At 45.1% G+C, this 18296-nt stretch overlaps 4 protein-coding genes across 6 annotated transcripts; 2 read left to right on the top strand and 2 right to left on the bottom strand.

The window, feature by feature from the left end:
• Positions 1-4: 4 nt before the first annotated feature.
• Positions 5-1314, bottom strand: LOC6540771 (SAP30-binding protein). The gene is made up of 3 exons (XM_001970295.3): positions 1068-1314; positions 247-992; positions 5-183 (listed from the first exon to the last, which is right to left on the bottom strand). The coding sequence occupies exons 1-3, from the start codon at positions 1158-1160 to the stop codon at positions 45-47; spliced, it is 978 nt and encodes a 325-aa protein (XP_001970331.1). The 5' UTR covers positions 1161-1314; the 3' UTR covers positions 5-44.
• Positions 1304-3637, top strand: LOC6540763 (conserved oligomeric Golgi complex subunit 6). Its single transcript, XM_001970294.3, has 4 exons — positions 1304-1594; positions 1653-2284; positions 2339-2559; positions 2619-3637. Exons 1-4 carry the CDS (start codon positions 1463-1465, stop codon positions 3566-3568), a joined length of 1935 nt encoding a protein of 644 aa, XP_001970330.2. The 5' UTR covers positions 1304-1462; the 3' UTR covers positions 3569-3637.
• A 2-nt stretch (positions 3638-3639) lies between these two features.
• Positions 3640-6327, bottom strand: LOC6540839 (mitotic spindle assembly checkpoint protein MAD1). Its single transcript, XM_001970293.3, has 4 exons — positions 6058-6327; positions 4938-5992; positions 4073-4884; positions 3640-4014 (listed from the first exon to the last, which is right to left on the bottom strand). Exons 1-4 carry the CDS (start codon positions 6176-6178, stop codon positions 3810-3812), a joined length of 2193 nt encoding a protein of 730 aa, XP_001970329.1. The 5' UTR covers positions 6179-6327; the 3' UTR covers positions 3640-3809.
• Positions 6328-6508: 181 nt separating this feature from the next.
• On the top strand, positions 6509-16538 carry LOC6540912. Of its 3 annotated transcripts, XM_026978204.1 has the most exons (4): positions 6527-7101; positions 7191-7584; positions 12097-12367; positions 13135-16538. In XM_026978204.1, exons 2-4 carry the CDS (start codon positions 7573-7575, stop codon positions 14286-14288), a joined length of 1437 nt encoding a protein of 478 aa, XP_026834005.1. In that variant the 5' UTR covers positions 6527-7101; positions 7191-7572; the 3' UTR covers positions 14289-16538. The 3 variants fall into 3 exon arrangements, 2 of the variants coding, with proteins under 2 accessions (XP_026834005.1, XP_015014807.1); XM_015159321.2 differs by lacking the exons at positions 6527-7101; positions 7191-7584 and adding an exon at positions 10304-10601; XR_003407753.1 differs by lacking the exons at positions 12097-12367; positions 13135-16538 and adding an exon at positions 7644-7720 and having other exon boundaries at positions 6509-7584.
• Positions 16539-18296: the final 1758 nt, after the last annotated feature.

Genomic DNA, 18296 nt, shown 5'->3' with positions numbered 1-18296 from the left:
AATGTTTTAATGTTTAAAGTAAAAGTTTATTTCTAGAATAAAATCTAAACGGCTGGCTTCTTCGGCAGCGACCCAAAGGCAGAGATGACGGTGCCCTTGGTGCCCGTAACCGTGGTAGTCAGAGCCGGAAGAGTGGGCTTAACAACGGTTGAGGAAGGTGCCGGCTGATCCCACTTGGATTTGCTGCAGTACGAAATCGAATTAACAACGAATTCAATAAGAACAGGGGATTAAATGCATTCTTACCGCTTTTTGGCCTCCTCCTCGACTTTCCTGGCCAACGCAGTGGCCTGCTCCACCTTGTCCATGTCCTTGCGATCCTTCTGCCGCTTCACCATCTCCGTTTTCTGAACTGCTGCCAAGGACTCGTAGTAGGATTCCTCGCCCCACTGCAAGGGATCATAGATCTCGGGCGGATAGTTGGTACCGAACTCGTTAATGTCGCAAAAGCTTATTAGTTTGTCGTAGATGCTGGGATTGCGAAACTCCTTTCGATCCTGTATGACGCGATTCATATCCATATTTGTCTGGTTCATCTTTGTATACATCTTAGTGATTTTGGCCACTAATTCCGCGGACGGTTTCCCCTTTGGTTCGGCTGGCAGCTGAAACTTGTACTTGGCGTACTTGGGGTCCTTTTCGTAGCTCTCAGCCGTGCGTTCTTCGTTCGGGAACGCCGCAGATTCCTCGTCAACCTCCATGGGGGTGTCTCCGTCCTTGGAACCACTACCAGCACTGCTTTTATCCTTGGCTTTGAGGCTGTCTCCGCTCGGGGAATTAGAACTGTTGCTCTCCTCGCCACTACTGGACTCCTCTTCGCTGGAGGACGCTGCAGCGCGGTCCTCGTCCTCGTCGGAAATCAAGGTGTCATCCTGGTAGCTCACTAGCCGTCGCACTTTCTTGGCCCGCTTCTTTTTCTTCTCCTTGGATCGCTTGGTTTCTTCATCCTGTTTTGTGGGCGTCGGCGAGGGTCGCTTGGGCGGTATGATTACCTGGGTATAAGGAAATGCGGTTATTAAAATTCTTAACTTGTGGCCAAACTAACTAAAACTAAGGTGAAACTAAACCTGGGAGGCGGTGGAGTTTTGGGAATCCGGACTAGCATCGCCCTCGTTCTCGGAATCGGTGTACTGTGCGGTCAAGCTGGCCAGGGCCGCCATTTTATCTGACGAATTTAAGCTATGGATGCCTAAAGCTGCGATATTTCAAAATATTGCTTTAAATTTGTCGAAAACAAAATTGTTTCATTTTTCTATAGTGTTCGAACCAGGGCCTCAGTAAACATTTGTTGGTATTTTTGGTATAAAAAAGTGACCGCCACAGTCTTCTGTGTGAAGCCTCAAAAATGATTTGGCGCTTAAAACATTTTTTAGCTATGTGTTTTTTTATGAATAACGTAAAATATTAATAACGTAAATATATTTCACAAAACTCATTTGTTTATTTAGTTTTTTCCAATCATATGTTTACTTTTCGGAAACCTGGCCACTCTCAAATGTTTGAGATGAGCTCGGCGCAAGAAAAACCGGAGGAGCTGGACAGGATCCAAAAAAGGGTCAACAAGATCCTGGAGACACGCCTGGAGTCGGACAAGGTCAGTCCCTAATGGTCCCAAGAGTAGACAATAACTAATAACTCCGTTCACGACCCAGGACACATTGGACGCTCTGAGTGGTCTATCCACTTTCTTCACGGAGAATACCCTGCAGAATCGCAGGAATCTGCGTAGCCAGATCGAACACCGCTCCGTGGGCATCAACGAGAACTTTCTGAAGGCATTCCGCCAAGTGAAGCTCTCCCTGGATGCCGTGTGCGAAGATCTAGACATGATGGCCACGTCAGTGGAGACCATGAAATCGGATCTGGAGACCTCAAAGGCCCTCACCAAGGATCTCATCAAGCAGACCAACACCATGCAGCGGGAAAGGGACCGCTTGGAGGTCCATAAGCAGATTGCCCAAGCTTTTCTAGCCCGTTTTCAGCTAAGCGGAGCCGAACACCAGTTGCTCTATGGCGCTGCCAAGGATGCACCTATTGTGCCGGAATTCTTTCGCGTCTTGGACAGAGTACAGAGCATCCACGCCGACTGCCGGCTGCTGATGCAGTGTGGCTACCAAACAGCTGCCATCGACATCATGGAGGAGATGACTTTGCACCAGGAGGGCGCTCTGGAGAGACTCTACCGATGGACCCAGAACCACTGTCGCAGTTTGGAAAACAACGAAATAGGTCCGCTTATTGTGGAAGCCATGAGCCGGCTGCAGGACCGTCCAGTCCTATTCAAGTAAGTGATTCTGTGGTATTTCATGCCTCCTTTGTAAAATTAGTCGCTTTGCAGATACGTTATTGATGAATACGCCATTGCGAGGAGAGCTGTTTTGGTGCGTCAGTTCATTGAAGCCTTGACGGAAGGTGGTCCTGGAGGAAACCCCAAGCCTATTGAGCTGCATGCCCATGATCCGAAGAGATATATTGGCGACATGTTTGCGTGGCTGCATCAGAGCATTCCCACCGAAAAGGAGAACCTATCGTTACTGTTCAAAAAGTGTGATAAGCAGGGTAAGATAAGTAAATGAATCCATTAAGGGACTAACCTAATGGTCTTTGTTTTGCAATAGATATCTCAGACCAGCTGCAGAACGCTTTGGGTTACATAGCCGATGGAGTATGTCATCCTCTCAAGGTCCGAGTGGAGACCATACTGCAGGCGGAGAAGGACACCATTGTGTTGTTTACCATTTCAAACCTGTTGCGCTTCTACCAGCAAATAATGCGCCAGGTGGTGCATGGCGGCAGCCTGGAGGAGTGCTTGGTGGAGCTTCAAAAGAGTAGTGAGCAGATCTACCTAGGCGCCTTGGCTGCCCAGGTGAGAGGTGTTTTACAGCGACCCTCTGGAGGATCTGGTCTGGCCTTGGAACCCCCGCAAAGGGATCTGGTACCGCCGCCAAGTGTTGCTCGCTTGCTGAATATGCTCAAAGAGATTCTTTCAGTGGCCACCATGGTCGATGGTCGGCAGGCAGACATAACAAAGATCGTTAGCTGCGTGATAGATCCCTTGTTGCAGTCCGTGCAAGAAAGTGCTGCTCATTTGCCCACCGTGGACATGGGTGTGTACCTTTTAAACTGTCTGCATCACATGCAAAGCTCGCTGGCTGTTTACGAATATATGGACGAGCGTGTGGAGCGGCTGCAGGCGCAGTCGGATGCCCAGTTGGACACACTAACCTCCGAGCAGGCTTCATCTCTGGTGGCGAACCTCAATCTGGGTCCCATTTACGCTATCCTACAGAGCAATCAATCCAAAATAGAAACAAACCTGTTAAAAATCTTCATGTCCAAGATGGACGCCTTTCTGGAACTACCCGATGTATTGCTCCTGCCGCAAGTGCAGCTCATCATGTCCAGCAGTCACCGGGCCGCAGTTCAGAAAAGGTCTTTCAACGTGATCGTGGCCATCTACAAGCAGATTTATGAGCGAGTCCATGATCCGGCCAACGGTTTCGAGCAGCCGGAGCAACTACTGCATAGGACGCCCGAGCAGGTGGCTCACATCCTGACCTCTACTTAGTCGATAGAGTATTCCAATTTCTATTGTGCACTACTATAATGTATACGTGTCCTTTAATAAATATTTCTCCATTTATTTAATGTTATACAAAAGTAGACAAATATTATATTTATTCTCAAATGCAGTCTGTGGCGGAGCTTATTGTTATTGTGGTAGAATAAGAATAACAATCGTATATCTGATGTGGACCAGAATAAATTTCAACTCGGCTAGCTTAAGTTAAGACTAAAATAGTGTTCTTCTAGGTCATCGTGACAGTGGCCCTTTGGAAAAGTTCTAGGGTAAGGGCGGAAAAGAAAGCGGGAAAGTTACTGGCTGCCAGCTGCTGGTCAATAGGTGGATTGAATGTATGGGAATATGGCGACTCCAGCAGCGCCAAGCAGTTCGATTCGTTGAGGCTAATGTCCAGATAGTCATCCGGTCCCTCTGCAAACATGCTGGAGATGCTGTAAAAAAATGTTGTATTAACAACTTTTAGGGAGCACCTAATGATTCGAGACCCACCGATAGTTGCTATTGGCACCAATGCGATCGATCCTATAGCCCAACAGCATGTAGCACACATCGCGGAATTCCTCTCTGGCCGCCTTAAAGCAATCCTTCATCTTTCGCATCTTGCCATTGGCGGACTCCAATTCTGCACGGAGCTGATTGAACTCCTTAAAGTTCAGTGTCATGCCGCCCGTGCTGGTGGTTTCATTGAGCCTCTGCTCCTGGTCGTCCTCCAATTTCTTGTTGCGGCGCTTCAGTCGCTCAATTTCGGCCTGCAGCTTCTCCATCATGTTCTTGCTGGATTCATAGGCTTCGGCTGCGGGATTTTCATTGAAGTGTACCACCTTCAAGTCCTTCATGTTAAAATCGCCCCGCAGGCAACGGTGCATCATCTCCAGCTCCAGTTCCTCTTTACGCCGACGCAGGCGATCGTTTTCCAGCCGCAGCGTATCTAGTTCCTTTTTGACGCTGTCGTAGCCCTCTCCAGCTGGTTCGTTCAGTAGTTCCTGCTGGCGCATGGCTTGAATCTCGCGCTCCAACGTGGCGCACATATCCTTGTATCCGGTTACGGTGCGTTCGAGCACCTCCATTCGGTACCGCACCTGCATGTCCTGCGTCATGTCCGCCACACTGGCATTACTCATGGTCATGTCCTTGTCGAAGTTTTCTACCAGTTGTTTGTAGAAGTCACGCTCCTTGGACACGGTGATTAATTTGCGTTGCAGTCGCTCTTTGAAGTTCTTGTGACGCTTCAGACCGATATTAAGATCCTCGATGTTCTTTAAATAAATGGCGCACTTCTGTTCTAGATCTCGAACTGTGGTCTATGAACTGAAGTTAGATAAATTGGACTTAAGAATCATTTGACAAAACCTACCTGCAAATGCTTAGTATCCGAATCCGATGAAGTCTTCTCTGCCACGTGAATGATGTCCTCTTTTAGCAGCTGCTCAATGCGCGAGCGTAGGGCCATTGGGCTGACCAGAGTGTTGGCCAAACAGTGATCCTGGGCCACCTTGACCCACTCCTTGAGTTCTTGCTCCACATGAACCAGTTTCACCTGCAGGGAGGCTGCTTCCGCCCGAGCACCTTCCTCACGGTCCAGTCGCGTTTTGTAGTCGTGGACCTGTTCTTCCAGTAGCAATTTATCGCCTATCAGAGTGTTTAAATGCTTGTTGTGACTGCGCAGACGCTCCACCTCAGCAAGCAAATCTGGAACACTGGCCAGACGCTCTTGTGAGGTCTTGGTCACCTCCTTCCAGTCGCAATATGACTGAATTTCGAACTCCAGCTCTTGTATGCGGTCGTTGGCCACCTTTAAGCTTTGTGTTTGCTTCTCGTGGTTGGCGCGAAGCTCCTCGAAACCGGAAACCCTGGCCTTGAACTCTTCATGGCGTTGACGTAGGCGGTCCAGTTCGCTGCGCGTAGACTGCAGCTCGAGATCGCTCCGCTGGGCAATCCGGCGATATTCGGCCAGTTCATTGTTAATGCACAGATGGGCATTGCGGGAATCCTCATCCTGTAGATACTTCTCCCTCTGCAACTTCATCATGGCCTCATCGTGCTTCAGCTTAAGTCGGTTCAACTCAATGGTGGTCCGACTGGCTTCATTCTTGAAGGCCATCTCTCGGTTTTGAAGCGTCTTTATTTCGTCCTGCACATCCAAGAACTTCTTGCTGGTTATATCGCACTGCTCCTTTAAGGCCGTACTCTTGTTCTCAGCTAACATTAAGGCCTTTCTGTGTTCCCGGCTCTTCTGTTCAATTTCGTTTCGCAGTTGGATTACTGTGGCCTTGGTTTCGATCAGCTCGGTCCGCAGTTTGCTGTTCTCCAAGAAACCCAAAGGATCGTTGGCGGAACTATTGAGGGAAGTGGCGCTGGCGTTTAGACTTCGTTCCGGTGATTCCCGCTCCAAGCGACGCTTTTTGGGTGCTAGAAGAGCAGTTACTTATTAGTTTCTAGGTATGTCCCTGTACATAACCATTAAAAACTCTTACAAGCCCCTAGATCAAAAGAGGCTGAAAGCCGGTTGAAGAGTAGTTTCTTGGGCGCCGAGTGGGTTATACTCTCGTTAAAGCGGTCCATCATATCGTCTATGCTGCTACGTATGTCGTCCATCTTAAGTTATATGTGGGGAACGTTTCACGCTTCGAGTAAGATATATAATTTTTTTTGTTACTCAAATGAAGTAGATAAAATGGTAAGCCTAGTGTGGCTGTAAATAGTTAGGTAAGGAATACCATAAACTGGGCATACTTTCTTAGTATTAAGGTAATCGATAACTTTGGCTTAAGTATCACAGTGTCGTGTATAGTCAAATAGATACATTTTAACGTGGGAAATAATATTTCAAAACGTGTATTTTTTTTCCTAACAATTTCTTTTTTAATGTGTAACAAAAAAAAATCCAAAGAACATTTCAAAAACAGAGTTGGCAGCCCAGCGTGATTCTTTTCTGCACCACCCAAAAGTATGTTACAAGAAATACCACAGGTAAAAGAAATCGCTATCGATAACGATAGTACTTCGAGTGCTGCCGAAAATAAAAATTGATTTGCATTTCTACTCGGCTTAAAATGAATTAAATGTTATTGTTTCCGCACCGAAAAAACTCATAAATCGCTACATCAACCGCACTACTAAATCGAAATAAATTCGAGCAATTGAACAACTGCCAAAATCTAGAACGTATGTGAAGCGTGTGTGCCGTACAACCCAGCGATAAGGACAAAAAACGGTTAAAAGAAAGCTATTAAGAAAGAAAGTAAAGAAAATTAATTTTGATTAAGTAAGAAAAAACAACGAAACGCGTGTGCCGCAAATATTGGCGAAAATCGCAATAAAAAAGTGTATGTCAAATAAGAAAATGTGGCTCCACCAGCGATAACGGTACTCCAATGTGCTCTCTCGCACGCACACAGAAGCATACCGCACACGCACGCCACCACCACTGCCAAAAAGCGAATCCTGCCCAACAGCCGCACCTATAAAAGTGGGCGTGGGTAGAGACAAGTTACTGTAACCAATTTGCAAATAGTGATGTACGCTAATTGTTTAAACAAATCCCAGCTGTCCTAATCAAATACCTTTGCGAATTCCAATACACACCTATACACACATACCCACGCAGCGAGAGGGGAGGAAGAAGTAAAGGAAGCCAAAGGACAGGATAGAAAAGCAAGAGGAAGAACGAAGCAGCATCGGCGCGTTGGAGAAATGTGCGGGAAGAGAAGATTGAAAATAAACGTGTAGTAGAGAATTTTTGAGACACTCACACGCACACCTCCCACACTCTTTCTCTCTCTGTCTCTCCGCTTATACCATTTGCCGCCTACACACACACATACCTAAGCGAACATACGAGCGCTCTCGTATCGCGAAAAGCGTGAGCTTTGTTGTTGCCTCTCCTACTCCCTCGCTCTCAGAGGCGCTCCCGCGTTGTTTTTGTTGTTGTTGCCGCTGAGCAAATGGCAGACCCTCTAAGCGGGCGCCGCTGGTGATAACATGTCGTAATGGCCAGAGAGGTAAGTGCAAACGTGCTAAAAGCAAAGCAAAGCCGGCAACTACGGCTTAACCGTTTCAGTTTCCGATCACCACGGTACCGCAAGTTACTTTGCCAAAATCAGCTGTTATCACTTCATCACCACCCCCCATCATCCATATCTAAAACCGACGGTTTCAGCCTTTCCCAACATTAGAACAATTAACCCTGTGCTATATATTTCCAAAAAAAGAGTTTAGCTCTACTCTACAACAAGAAAATAATAATGTAATTAAAAACAATTTGTACATATGTAAATATATATGTATATACATATACATATGTACACATGTACAACAAAAAAAATTTTCTGCCAAAAACTAGAACGTACATATGTGATAATAACAAAAATAATAATAACATAAAAAGATTTAGAATTATAACATGTAGGTAATTGGTTTTATTAATTACACGCAGCTTGAACAAACTAAAATTTATAATATATTTTATTTTGTTGAGCAGTACTATGTGTATATTCTGTTTGGTCAGCTGAACAAAATCTTGATCATCTGAAAGGTTTTATTTGTTCTGCCTAGTTGCTTCAAAAGTCCGAAATAACCGAAAGACGCCACAGAACACAACAGAATGCATGACAATGCAATGCAACTTTTAGAAGATAAGGCAAATTTTTATTTTGTTGCTTGGGTTTGAGTGCAATGGATACGATTCATGCCTGGCCTAAAGTATAGGCACACTGCTCCATCTATCTGAGTTTTTCATATGACAACCTTTGGCGAGTGTATCTAGCAAGGCGTATCGCTGCGGATGCTCCGCACTCGCGTCCGCATCCGCTAGAGGAACCTATTAAGCCTGTGGCCCGCATTAGTCTCTTTGTGTGCGTGTCCCTCAAGCTCCTGCTCTGCATGTGTGTATATGTGTGTGTTTGTGCATGTTTTATGCAGTTCCTTCGTTTCGTTTTGCTTTGCGGGTGAGTGAATAGCTTTGACCCAAATAACAGAGGTAATACTTACGCCTCACAGATGTGCCACCCCCAACGCCCCTCTTTACCGCTGCCCCCACCCCACATGTGGCTGCAACTGTTGTTGTTCTTCCTCTTCTACCACCCCCTCTAAAAGGAATTTCGCTCTCTGGCCTTTCCAAAATTGTTGCTTTGAGAGGATGTCGCCAAGAATAAATTAGTTGCGAATTCCAAAAGAGCAGGAATTTCTTTAAGAGCTGATAAAAATGCAGCCGAGATTGCTTTTAGTTGGCAGTTGATCTGTCATTACTTAGGATAAACAAAACAGTATTATCTCTTCTTCTTACTGCAATTAAAAATCTCGGCCAGCAGCAATTACAGTTATTTTAGAGCTCTGTTATCCATTCACATTTACATTTACAGCTGGCAATGCTATTGCGAGAGCGAGAGAGCTTCATATAAAAGTGCATTACTCTCTGTATCACCCTTTTTATTAAAAGACCTCAATGTTTAATATTAGAGTTTACATGTTGAGCAAGTCTAAAAGAAAGCTCAATATTTTCCTGGGACACTCAATCCAATAGCAGTTCTATTAATTGAACGCCGTTGATTGGAAGTAAATATTTACAAAATCAAATTGATGGGATCTTATGGAATTGAATGCTGGTAAAGCGTTTCGAGGGAGAAGGTGCGCGCGCTTTGGCGTCCTGATTATATCACATCGATACAAATGTAGGCCAAAGCACGGAGAAATATCTTTACCTGTTAAAACATCGAAAATTAGGGAAAAAAAGAGTAAAGGAGAGACAGTGGGTTGGATAAAACAAATACGGTTTAATTGTGGACCTAAACGTTGAAGGCTTTAATTTGAGAAAATAGTAGTAACGGGATTTCTACCCCCACCCCATCCACCTGTCTTACTCTCTCTCGCAAAGCTTTGCGCTGCATTTCACCTCGTTCTCACTGCACTTCTCTCGCGCTGATGCCTCGTGCTCATTTCAAGCGCTGTTAAAGCGCTGCAGAAACGCACCCAGCCCCAATAGTCGAAGAAGAAGAAACAGCAGCAGCAGCAGCTGCTGGCGTAGTGAAATCCGATGGAGCATCTCGTCGGGAAAACTCACAGTTTGCTCTGCCAGGCTGCCAAGCACACAGGCAGCAAAAGACGCTGCTTTGGCCTGTGGAAATACCAGGTTCCCACTGGGTGCTATAACTAAACAAATCCAGCGTTTTTCTACAAAATCAAGTTTCTAAAAAAGAGCTATAATTAAGTCTAAGTACTGGGGCACAGCGACTATTGAAAATGAAAACTCGGCGGTTTCACGGGCAAAAGGGCGCTGCAGGCGCGTAGTATCCGTAAAGTGAAAGTGCGAAGGTCAACCCGCCCTGACCTGCCCCAAAAATACGAATACGAATGCGAAGCACGAGCAGTGAAAAGCGAAATTCTAGGCACTTAAAATTTCCAAGTTTTTACAACAAACTGAAGAATTCAAAGGAAGTGAAAGAAAACATTTTTACCAGAAGCTGTATTTTGTGCAAAGTGCGTTTTTTTTCGTGACCCCCTTAACAATTTTTGTAATTACGAATTTTCCCCTGAACGCAAGGCATTTATGACTCCAACAATAAGCAATAAGCTTTAATTTTTGTAGAACTTTTGGTAAAAGTATCCGAAACTTCGGATTTTGTAAGGCGTACATCGGGTACGAGTTTATATAACGGATTTTTAAACGGACATGGATTACCAGAGCTTGGAGCTCCAAGTGTAAGACGACCTTGGGAGCGACGAGGCCAACCATTGCAAGCCACCAGCGCAGAGACTCGGCCTAAAAGTGGCTGGCAGCAGCAGCACCACCAACAGCACCACCAGCACCACCATGTGGTCCAACGCCCTGTGCACGCTGGGCGTGACGAAGCCGCTCTGCAACTGTCTGAGCATCAGACAAGTGGCAGCCGCAGCTGCGGCGGCGGCCCAGGCCACGCAGGGCGTAGCTGCCTCTGCCGCGGCGGCGGGTGGGGCCGGAGTGGGTGGTGGGGCCATCACAACGGGACCCTCGTCGGCCACAAACGGCGGACTGTCCGCAATGGTAATGTTTCCCTTGCGGGGCATACGTATTTCGTGTTTACCTTTCATCGGATGCAAGTGTCCTTCATTTCTAAATCAAAAAAACCTAATCCGTCCACTATCCAGTTAGGTTTCCAGTTGAGGCTCAACAGCAAAATGTACTGCCAATTCTGAGTACCTGCGTAAACGCTTTTCACACTGGCTAATATGCTCGTATAAACCTTATAGAGCAATACTAATCGAGAACTTCTATAGGCTGCCGTTATTTTTTAAAATTTTGTAAATTCATTGTATTTAATTCATATTGTATTTATAAAGTATGAAAATACTTTTAATCTTAGGAAAGATAAATTATCACCTTCAACCTTTGCTATATGTACATGTTCATTAGGTAATCTTATTTTTCCATCGTTTTTAAAGTTACTGGTGAGCGACAAAACTTTAAAGTGCTAGGAGAATCAACCAGGTTTCGACACTTCTTTTAGGGCATTAATATTATTTATCGAGCCTTAGAATTGGCAATGCTTGCTGTTTATAATATGGTCAGTTTCATAATTTATAATAGCCAGCAAATCCCCGACCCGCTGGACTCCCTCGGTGCCATATGGTGCTGGGCCGCAGCAACTGACCTATCCCAAGAGGAAAATCGGTGCGATGGTTTGGAAGGGGAAGAGGATGGGCGGGGAGAGCAGAGGAGGGAGCACCCAAAACACTGGGCAGGGCGAGGGAAATGAAATATTTTTATGAAAAGTTTCTGCTTGTTTTTGGTGCGGAGGAATAAGCAAAATGTCAACATGAATTTTTTGTAATTTTTCAAACATTTTATTTTGGGTGAACGGGCGGGGAACTGGGGAATCGGGAATCGGGGGATTGGGGGCTTGCTTGGCCGAAGAGAGATATTTGTATATGGCTCGTGTGCTGCACTCGTTACTGGGTCACTGGAGCGCCACACTCATGTCCTTGCAATACATTAAACATTGCAGCTTTCGTCCTGCTCGGGTGGCCGTTGTTGTTGCCTGCAACTGTTAGCCAACAGCTGTGTGCGCTGTTAGCCAAAAGGATTCGTTTTCAATTTTCTTTGGCCCTCTTTACATATATATGCTTCCTTTTTTAAGACTAGTACTTAGCTTTATTTTATTCCGAATGAGGGGAGTAGATTTGTTTAAACCTATAATCTATAAAAATTCCACAACTAATATGAGCTTCAGCCGTTGTGGCCTTGACACTTGAGCCCTTTTTGGCCAAGCCAGAGAAGCCCAATTAGCGGGCTGAGGAAATTATGACACAGCCCGGGCCTGCTGCCACACCCACTTGTCCGTTTTTCGTGCGCAGCGTTTCACAGGTGTCACGCCCATCCTGCACCCTGCACCCTGCACCCTGCACCCTGCATCCCACATCCCGCATCACCCCACCCCCATACCACCTTACGCCTCCCACATCTCAGCTTTCACTTTCCCTTCGCCAGCAGTTGGAATTGTAATTCGTAAAACCCAACTAATCCGAATTTCTCTTCGCAGGAGTCTCGCGGCAAGAGACCACTGAAAATCTGGGACAGCTGGCGGAATGTGCGCAAGGGCGTCGTAGTTGGGACCTTCGAGGAGCTCTTGGTCCGCGGCAAGGATAAGCTGGGGGTTCCTGCTTCAGAACCGGTGCGCGTTGTTCTGGAGTGTGATGGAACCCAAATCGAGGACGGCGAATACTTTCGCACCCTGGCCAACAATACGGTGCTGCTGCTGTTAAGACAGGGCGAGCGCTGGTATCCCACTGGCGTCGATGTCATAAAGGCTGGTGGGTCTAATGAGTTGGTCTGCATTTCGGGATCAGTACTGGGCCAGGGAAATGTCTGTCAGCGAGCCAGGAACTTGCAGTTATATTTAGATTTAGACCTATCTGTTTAGATACAAGATAGATTCAATATTTGTTATTACTGCGTAACTCATGAGCCTCCCACTTAAAAGAGATAGCTGAATAATTGTAAAAAGTATATTTTGATATTTAATCAGAGGCCTGAGTATACGACTCTTTCCATTTCATTTAAATTAAATAACCAATTCATTGAGCAAGCATTTACCTTAGCACTTAGCACACCTTGGATCACACCAATGGAGCTTGTTTGTATTGATTTCAAGGCCAATTGTTTGCGAATGAATTTAAAGTCTTTAAATAGTTTTTTGAGCTTATTCAATTTCTAAAGAACGGCCATTTAAACAATTTAAAATAAAACTTCCGTTTTGAGACATACATATACGATTCTAAATGCAATAAATTTCAGTATGTTTTTAAAGCGATCATCCCTGTGGGAAAGCTATTAAGCTTTCCACTGCTAACATTTAATTGTAAACAAAAGCGTAACATGTAAAAGTTAAACAAAAGGAAAATGCTACATCGAGATTTAAATGACAGCCATTAGACATTCAAAAACACGTCGGCCGATTCTTAAGTTCATTCGTGTCCGTATCGTATTGAGATATTAGTTGACCTTCTCATCTTTTCGTGCTCAACCTTAGTTGGGATATCCTAGCCGTACAGATCTTATTCTATCATTTCTTTTTCAGCCATATCAGCTATACCGAAAATCGTCTGTGAGACGATTCATGCGCTGGAGTTGCACGATGAGACACCGTCGTGGAAGATCATGGATAACAAAGGGCGTGTCACGGTCGTTCTGCACTGGGATCAGCGGCAGGGTGGAGGAAGCGGCGGCGGAGGAGGCGGTGGCGGAGGGGGGAGCATGTGCTCCGGCTTGGGCAGCAGCAATGGGCTGCTGTCGTCCGACAAGTACTCGCCCTCAAAGAAGGGCCTCTCCGCTCAGAGCTCGCTGGACAACAAGTCAGTGTCGTCGCAGTCCTCCCAGCCACGCTATGCCAGCCCTCAAATAACGGTGATCAGCGACGACGGACCGGCGAGCATATACCATCCCGGTGGCGTTGTTCTGCCGCCAGGAGTTGTGATACCCGGCGGCAGCAGGCGACTCTCCAAGCAGGGTAGCTCCTTCGACAGCACCGTGGGTGTGGGCGTGGGAGCGGTCCACGTGCATACGCCGGAATGCGCCCACCACGCCCACACGCCCAGCAGGGCGGGCAGTCCCAGCACCACCGAGTGCGACTTCCACTGCTGTGCGCTGCACGAGGAGGGGCGCAAGATTGCTGTGCACAAGAGCGTGGCTACGTCGCCCATCCAGGACGGAAGCAGCAGTCCCCAGCCGCAGTCGGCACCATCGGTTATGGATCCTATGCTGGGCGGCAGCGGTGGCGGCGGAAGCGGCAGCATGCAACGCCGCTCGTCAGGCGCCAAGGGCCATGTGCGATTCCTGGACATCGCCCCCGAGCGGGATAGCTCCGAGAGCGAAACGGAGAACACGGTGATGGAGGACGATAAGACGACGACGGAGAAGTTTCTGCTGCTGATCGACCAGTTGTCGGTGGACCAGAAGCGTCACCTTAGCATCAAAGACATCGGCATCATACTGGAACGCCTCAATTCCAAGATCCTTGACGTGGAGCGATTGGATCGCGAGTCCGAGTCGGACGACTGCTACAACTGGACGATAAAGGCGACAATACGCGGCGATGCGCTGCGCGAACTGGGCGTCATTTACAATGGCAATTACTATGCCATCTCTGAGCATCCTGGGTACAAGGAGGAGCTAGAGGAGAACGGCGAGGAGGTCGAGGAGGAGGAGGAAGAGGATGAGGAGGACAGAATTTAGAGTGCCAATGACGGGCAGACGGGCAAACCCACAGGTTCACGACTGTGCCACGTTGGGCGCCACAGCAGGTATCAATAAACTAGCGCATTTTACAGAAACCAAAACGAAAAAATGGAAAAAACAAAAATAGGAGTAGCCCAGCAGCTCGACACAAGAACACTCACACACACACACACACACTCCAACATGCATACATATATACATATATACTTATATAAAATAATTACGAGAATATAATAATGCAAGTCGCACATTGTACAATAGTGAAGTAAGCGTAAACGTGAATTATAAAAAGGCGAAAGCAATGCAGCCGCCACACACCCAGAAACACACACACCCACGCCCACAACAACAGCAACAAGCGCGAACCACTTAAAAGCCGTTTTTGTAGCATTTAGCCAGAATTCTCATAGACGGGGACCGACGTTACAATAAGGAGCAGGAGCATGGCTAGTTGGAGACGTTCAGGCGGCGTGCTTGCCACATAGAATGTCACTGCACCGTCTGCAGCCAGCTAACGAATTCAAAATTCGTAAGATTCGATTTCAAGTCCCCAAAATTCAGTCCACAGATCAGTTGCTAGCCCCAGTACCAGCCATCCTTGTGTTGTTATCGTTGTTGTACAATAGATGTTCCGTGTTCCGTTGTGATTGTGTGCCAAAATAGCCTTATTTAGTTGGATAGCCCCACACACAGACTGCCACTCGAGTCAGGAAATCTAATCTAACCCCAAAGACTATAAGTTGTGAAAGAGATATAGATAACAGAGACTATAAAATGTTGTTGCCAGAAAAACGATGATGACGGGGTAACTGAAGCTCGGTCGGTCTCTCGTTTCCTATGTAGTGAGTTCCTCATTTTCATTTGCTTTGACCCCCACCCCGCATTTGTATAGTTCCTGGACAGCGTTACTCTTCAGCAAGAGGCCTATTATTTGTTGATCTTGTTGCATTTCTGCCCCAAAAGAAATTCCGGAAATCATCCGCATCAGCATGTAAAACTGCCGTTATTTGTAGTGTTGTCAAACGTTCAACAAATCGCGCACAATGTTAAATTTAAACACAGAATAGAAACAATAAGCAAGACGCTCGATGCTCGATGCTCGCCAAATGCCTGACGACAGACTAAAATATGTGTAGTAGATATAGACCGCCCCCCTCGCGTGGCCTCCAGAATCAGCCGTAGATCCATTGGGAGTATCTATCAGAAGATATCACACGATCGCAAACGAAATCGTAATTGAACAATGCGTAAAAGCGAAAACACTGCCAACATCGCCATTAGCATTCGCACCTGCATCCACATTCGTTGGGATTGGGGTTAGGCTTTCGACTTCCGGAACTTTGACTGTTCCATACGGGTATCAAGCAATCGGGATAAATTGAGAGAGCACTGGGTTGGAGGATTCTTGGCAAGGACATAGAAAGTTTGCCACATACTATATATCTATCGAAAGAAAGAATTTGTTTTAATAATTGGAAGAATGTGGTTTCTCACGTAGTGAACTGCAAGTTTACCTAAAAATTCTGTGAATTGTTTAATTATATTATGCTTCTAGTTTTACACTTTATAGTTGTTTACCCAGGAACATTTGTGAAGTATCGTAAAACCTTAATTCGACTTGTTTTGTTAATGTTATATAGACTTGTTTTTACTTTCCTCACATGTATTCCATTGCAAACGTAGCTGGTCTACGTTGCTAGTCACTGTCCCCTGGATTAGATCTGTGTGCATTTGATTTAGTAACTTCCGCTGCGCAATCAGATCCTTAGACAATGCTGAGATCAGCCAACACTGTACTCCCATCTAACCAAAACTAACTTAAATGTAATACGGAATCGAGAAGCGGAAAAAGAAAGCGACTTTTAACAGACATTTGTCCAAGGCACAAAACTAAAGCATTGAAGCGGAAAAATTTAATGAAAAACTAGTATGTATAAATGAAAATTGAAATTGATAATTGATTGATAACGATAATAAACGAAAAGCTAGAGGAGAGAGAAGCAAGCGATAAAGAAGAACGTTAAACGAGAACTCACAATTAGCGAGGCGAAAAAGAAATTCATTAGCGTTGTTTTAATTTATTAGTAAGTCGAGAACGACAAGCGACCCAAAACTCGCCGATGAATATATCTCCATGTGTATGTATGTATGATTAAAGGACGGAGTAAGAGGGAGGGGAGTCGAGTTATAGAGGTTGAGGAAGGTAGAACGGAAATACCTATGCATAACATATTTATAAGGCGGGAACTCACAAAACGATGGTAACTCAACTTCCAAACCGATACAGACTTCTTCAGCTGACTTCCATAATCATAATCATTGTTAACACTTAACTATAGAGGATAACGCTTTAAACGAACAAACATACACTTACACGAACCTTGGTTGCGGTTGAGTTAGTTAGGTTCTGTTCCATCCCGAGGCGCCAGTTCAGTCCGGGAACACTACAGTCACCAGATTCCAGTTCCACACTCAGTGTCACATCCTGACCCGCCCTGCCCTTTTCTGCCCTTCCTGCCCTGCCCCTCCACTCAGACTCGTCGTCACACACTCTGTGTAAATGCAATCAGTTAGATTTATAAGATGAATAACAAGTCAACACGAATGTAAGACATCCCCAGAAGGCATTAATTAAGCTACGAAACAATTTGCAAATAATACTCATAGAGCGCGAGTCGAGGCAGAAGATGCAACATCATGCGTTACATTGTTTTAATATGCGAATTACGATAAATTGATCAATTAACATATACATACAACAAAGAGCAAACAAATTACAAACTGTTTTTATTAATTTTGTTAAACGATAATGAAATCATTAAAATAACTCTAACGAAGGAAAACAAAGCTAAGCGAATAACAAACGACAGATAAAATTAATAACATATATAAATCGATTTATAAATACACACACTCACATAAAAACACACATTGAGAAGAGAAGCAACCAAAGAAAACCCAAAAACATAAATTCAATTAAAAGTAACGAAACGAAACGAAACAAAACAAAACAAAGAACAAAGTTTAAAGAACAAGCTCAAGTCGCGAGGAGCAGTAAGGCTAAAAAACATATTTGTTCACAGTGTAAATTGTAACACACAGAGAGCGAAATTAACGCAGGTTGCGAAGAATGAGGAATGTGAGCGAGGAGCTATTATTAAAACATTAAACGATTTAAACAATAAAAACCGAAAATAAATAAAACAAAAAAAAATACAAAAAATTTAAACCGATTCGAACTGTCTTGTAGATTAACCGGAACTGGTCGATAAACATTTCCACTCAATATGTACGCAAACAACTGTATGTAAATATACGGGGATTTACACATCAACTGCAATGTTTATTAAACATGAACGAACTAAAGGTTGTCTACATTCAACAATAAATTATTGAGCCAAACATTGAACAGTTTATTGCCGCTCAACTGGAGCTTGCTTATTTCCGATATGGATACCGTGCGTTTCATAACCATAAGTGACAGGTGGCGCGAGGGTCGAGGTTCCTGCGTTCGATGCCCGACATTGAGCGACTTATGTACATATAGTGCGTTTTGTCCACATTAATCTCGCTTGACATAAGTTAGACATTTGCAATACGGTTGTCGACCCTTTATGATTTTGAAACGCACTGTTCCGAGTTATAATACTATATATAAAGCGTTTAGATACATTGAAAAGTACGATTTGATGGATGACGTATCTTAGGTATTGATGTGGTCTCTGCTTTATAATAAGTGAGTGTGTTTAGGCACGCATTCACAGCAATCAGTAACAATCGCTAACAGCTAAAGCTAATCACATGGGCGAACCAGCCGATGGCGGTACCGAAAACAAACAGTTTACTTATTGCTAGCAATCGTCTAAACGGCTTGAGCAGTTTACAAAATGATAAAGAACTACTCACACAATGCAGCCCCATACGTATTCGTAATATGTGCTCATTACTCATTCGAGATGGGGTCTGAGTTGCGAGAACGGCAAGCGAGATAATTAAATTAAGTAA

The sequence above is a fragment of the Drosophila erecta genome, unplaced genomic scaffold (genome assembly GCF_003286155.1).
Source record: "Drosophila erecta strain 14021-0224.00,06,07 unplaced genomic scaffold, DereRS2 tig00000055-arrow-pilon, whole genome shotgun sequence".
Lineage (NCBI taxonomy): Eukaryota > Metazoa > Arthropoda > Insecta > Diptera > Drosophilidae > Drosophila > Drosophila erecta.
This window is presented reverse-complemented; position numbering and strand designations above follow the sequence as displayed.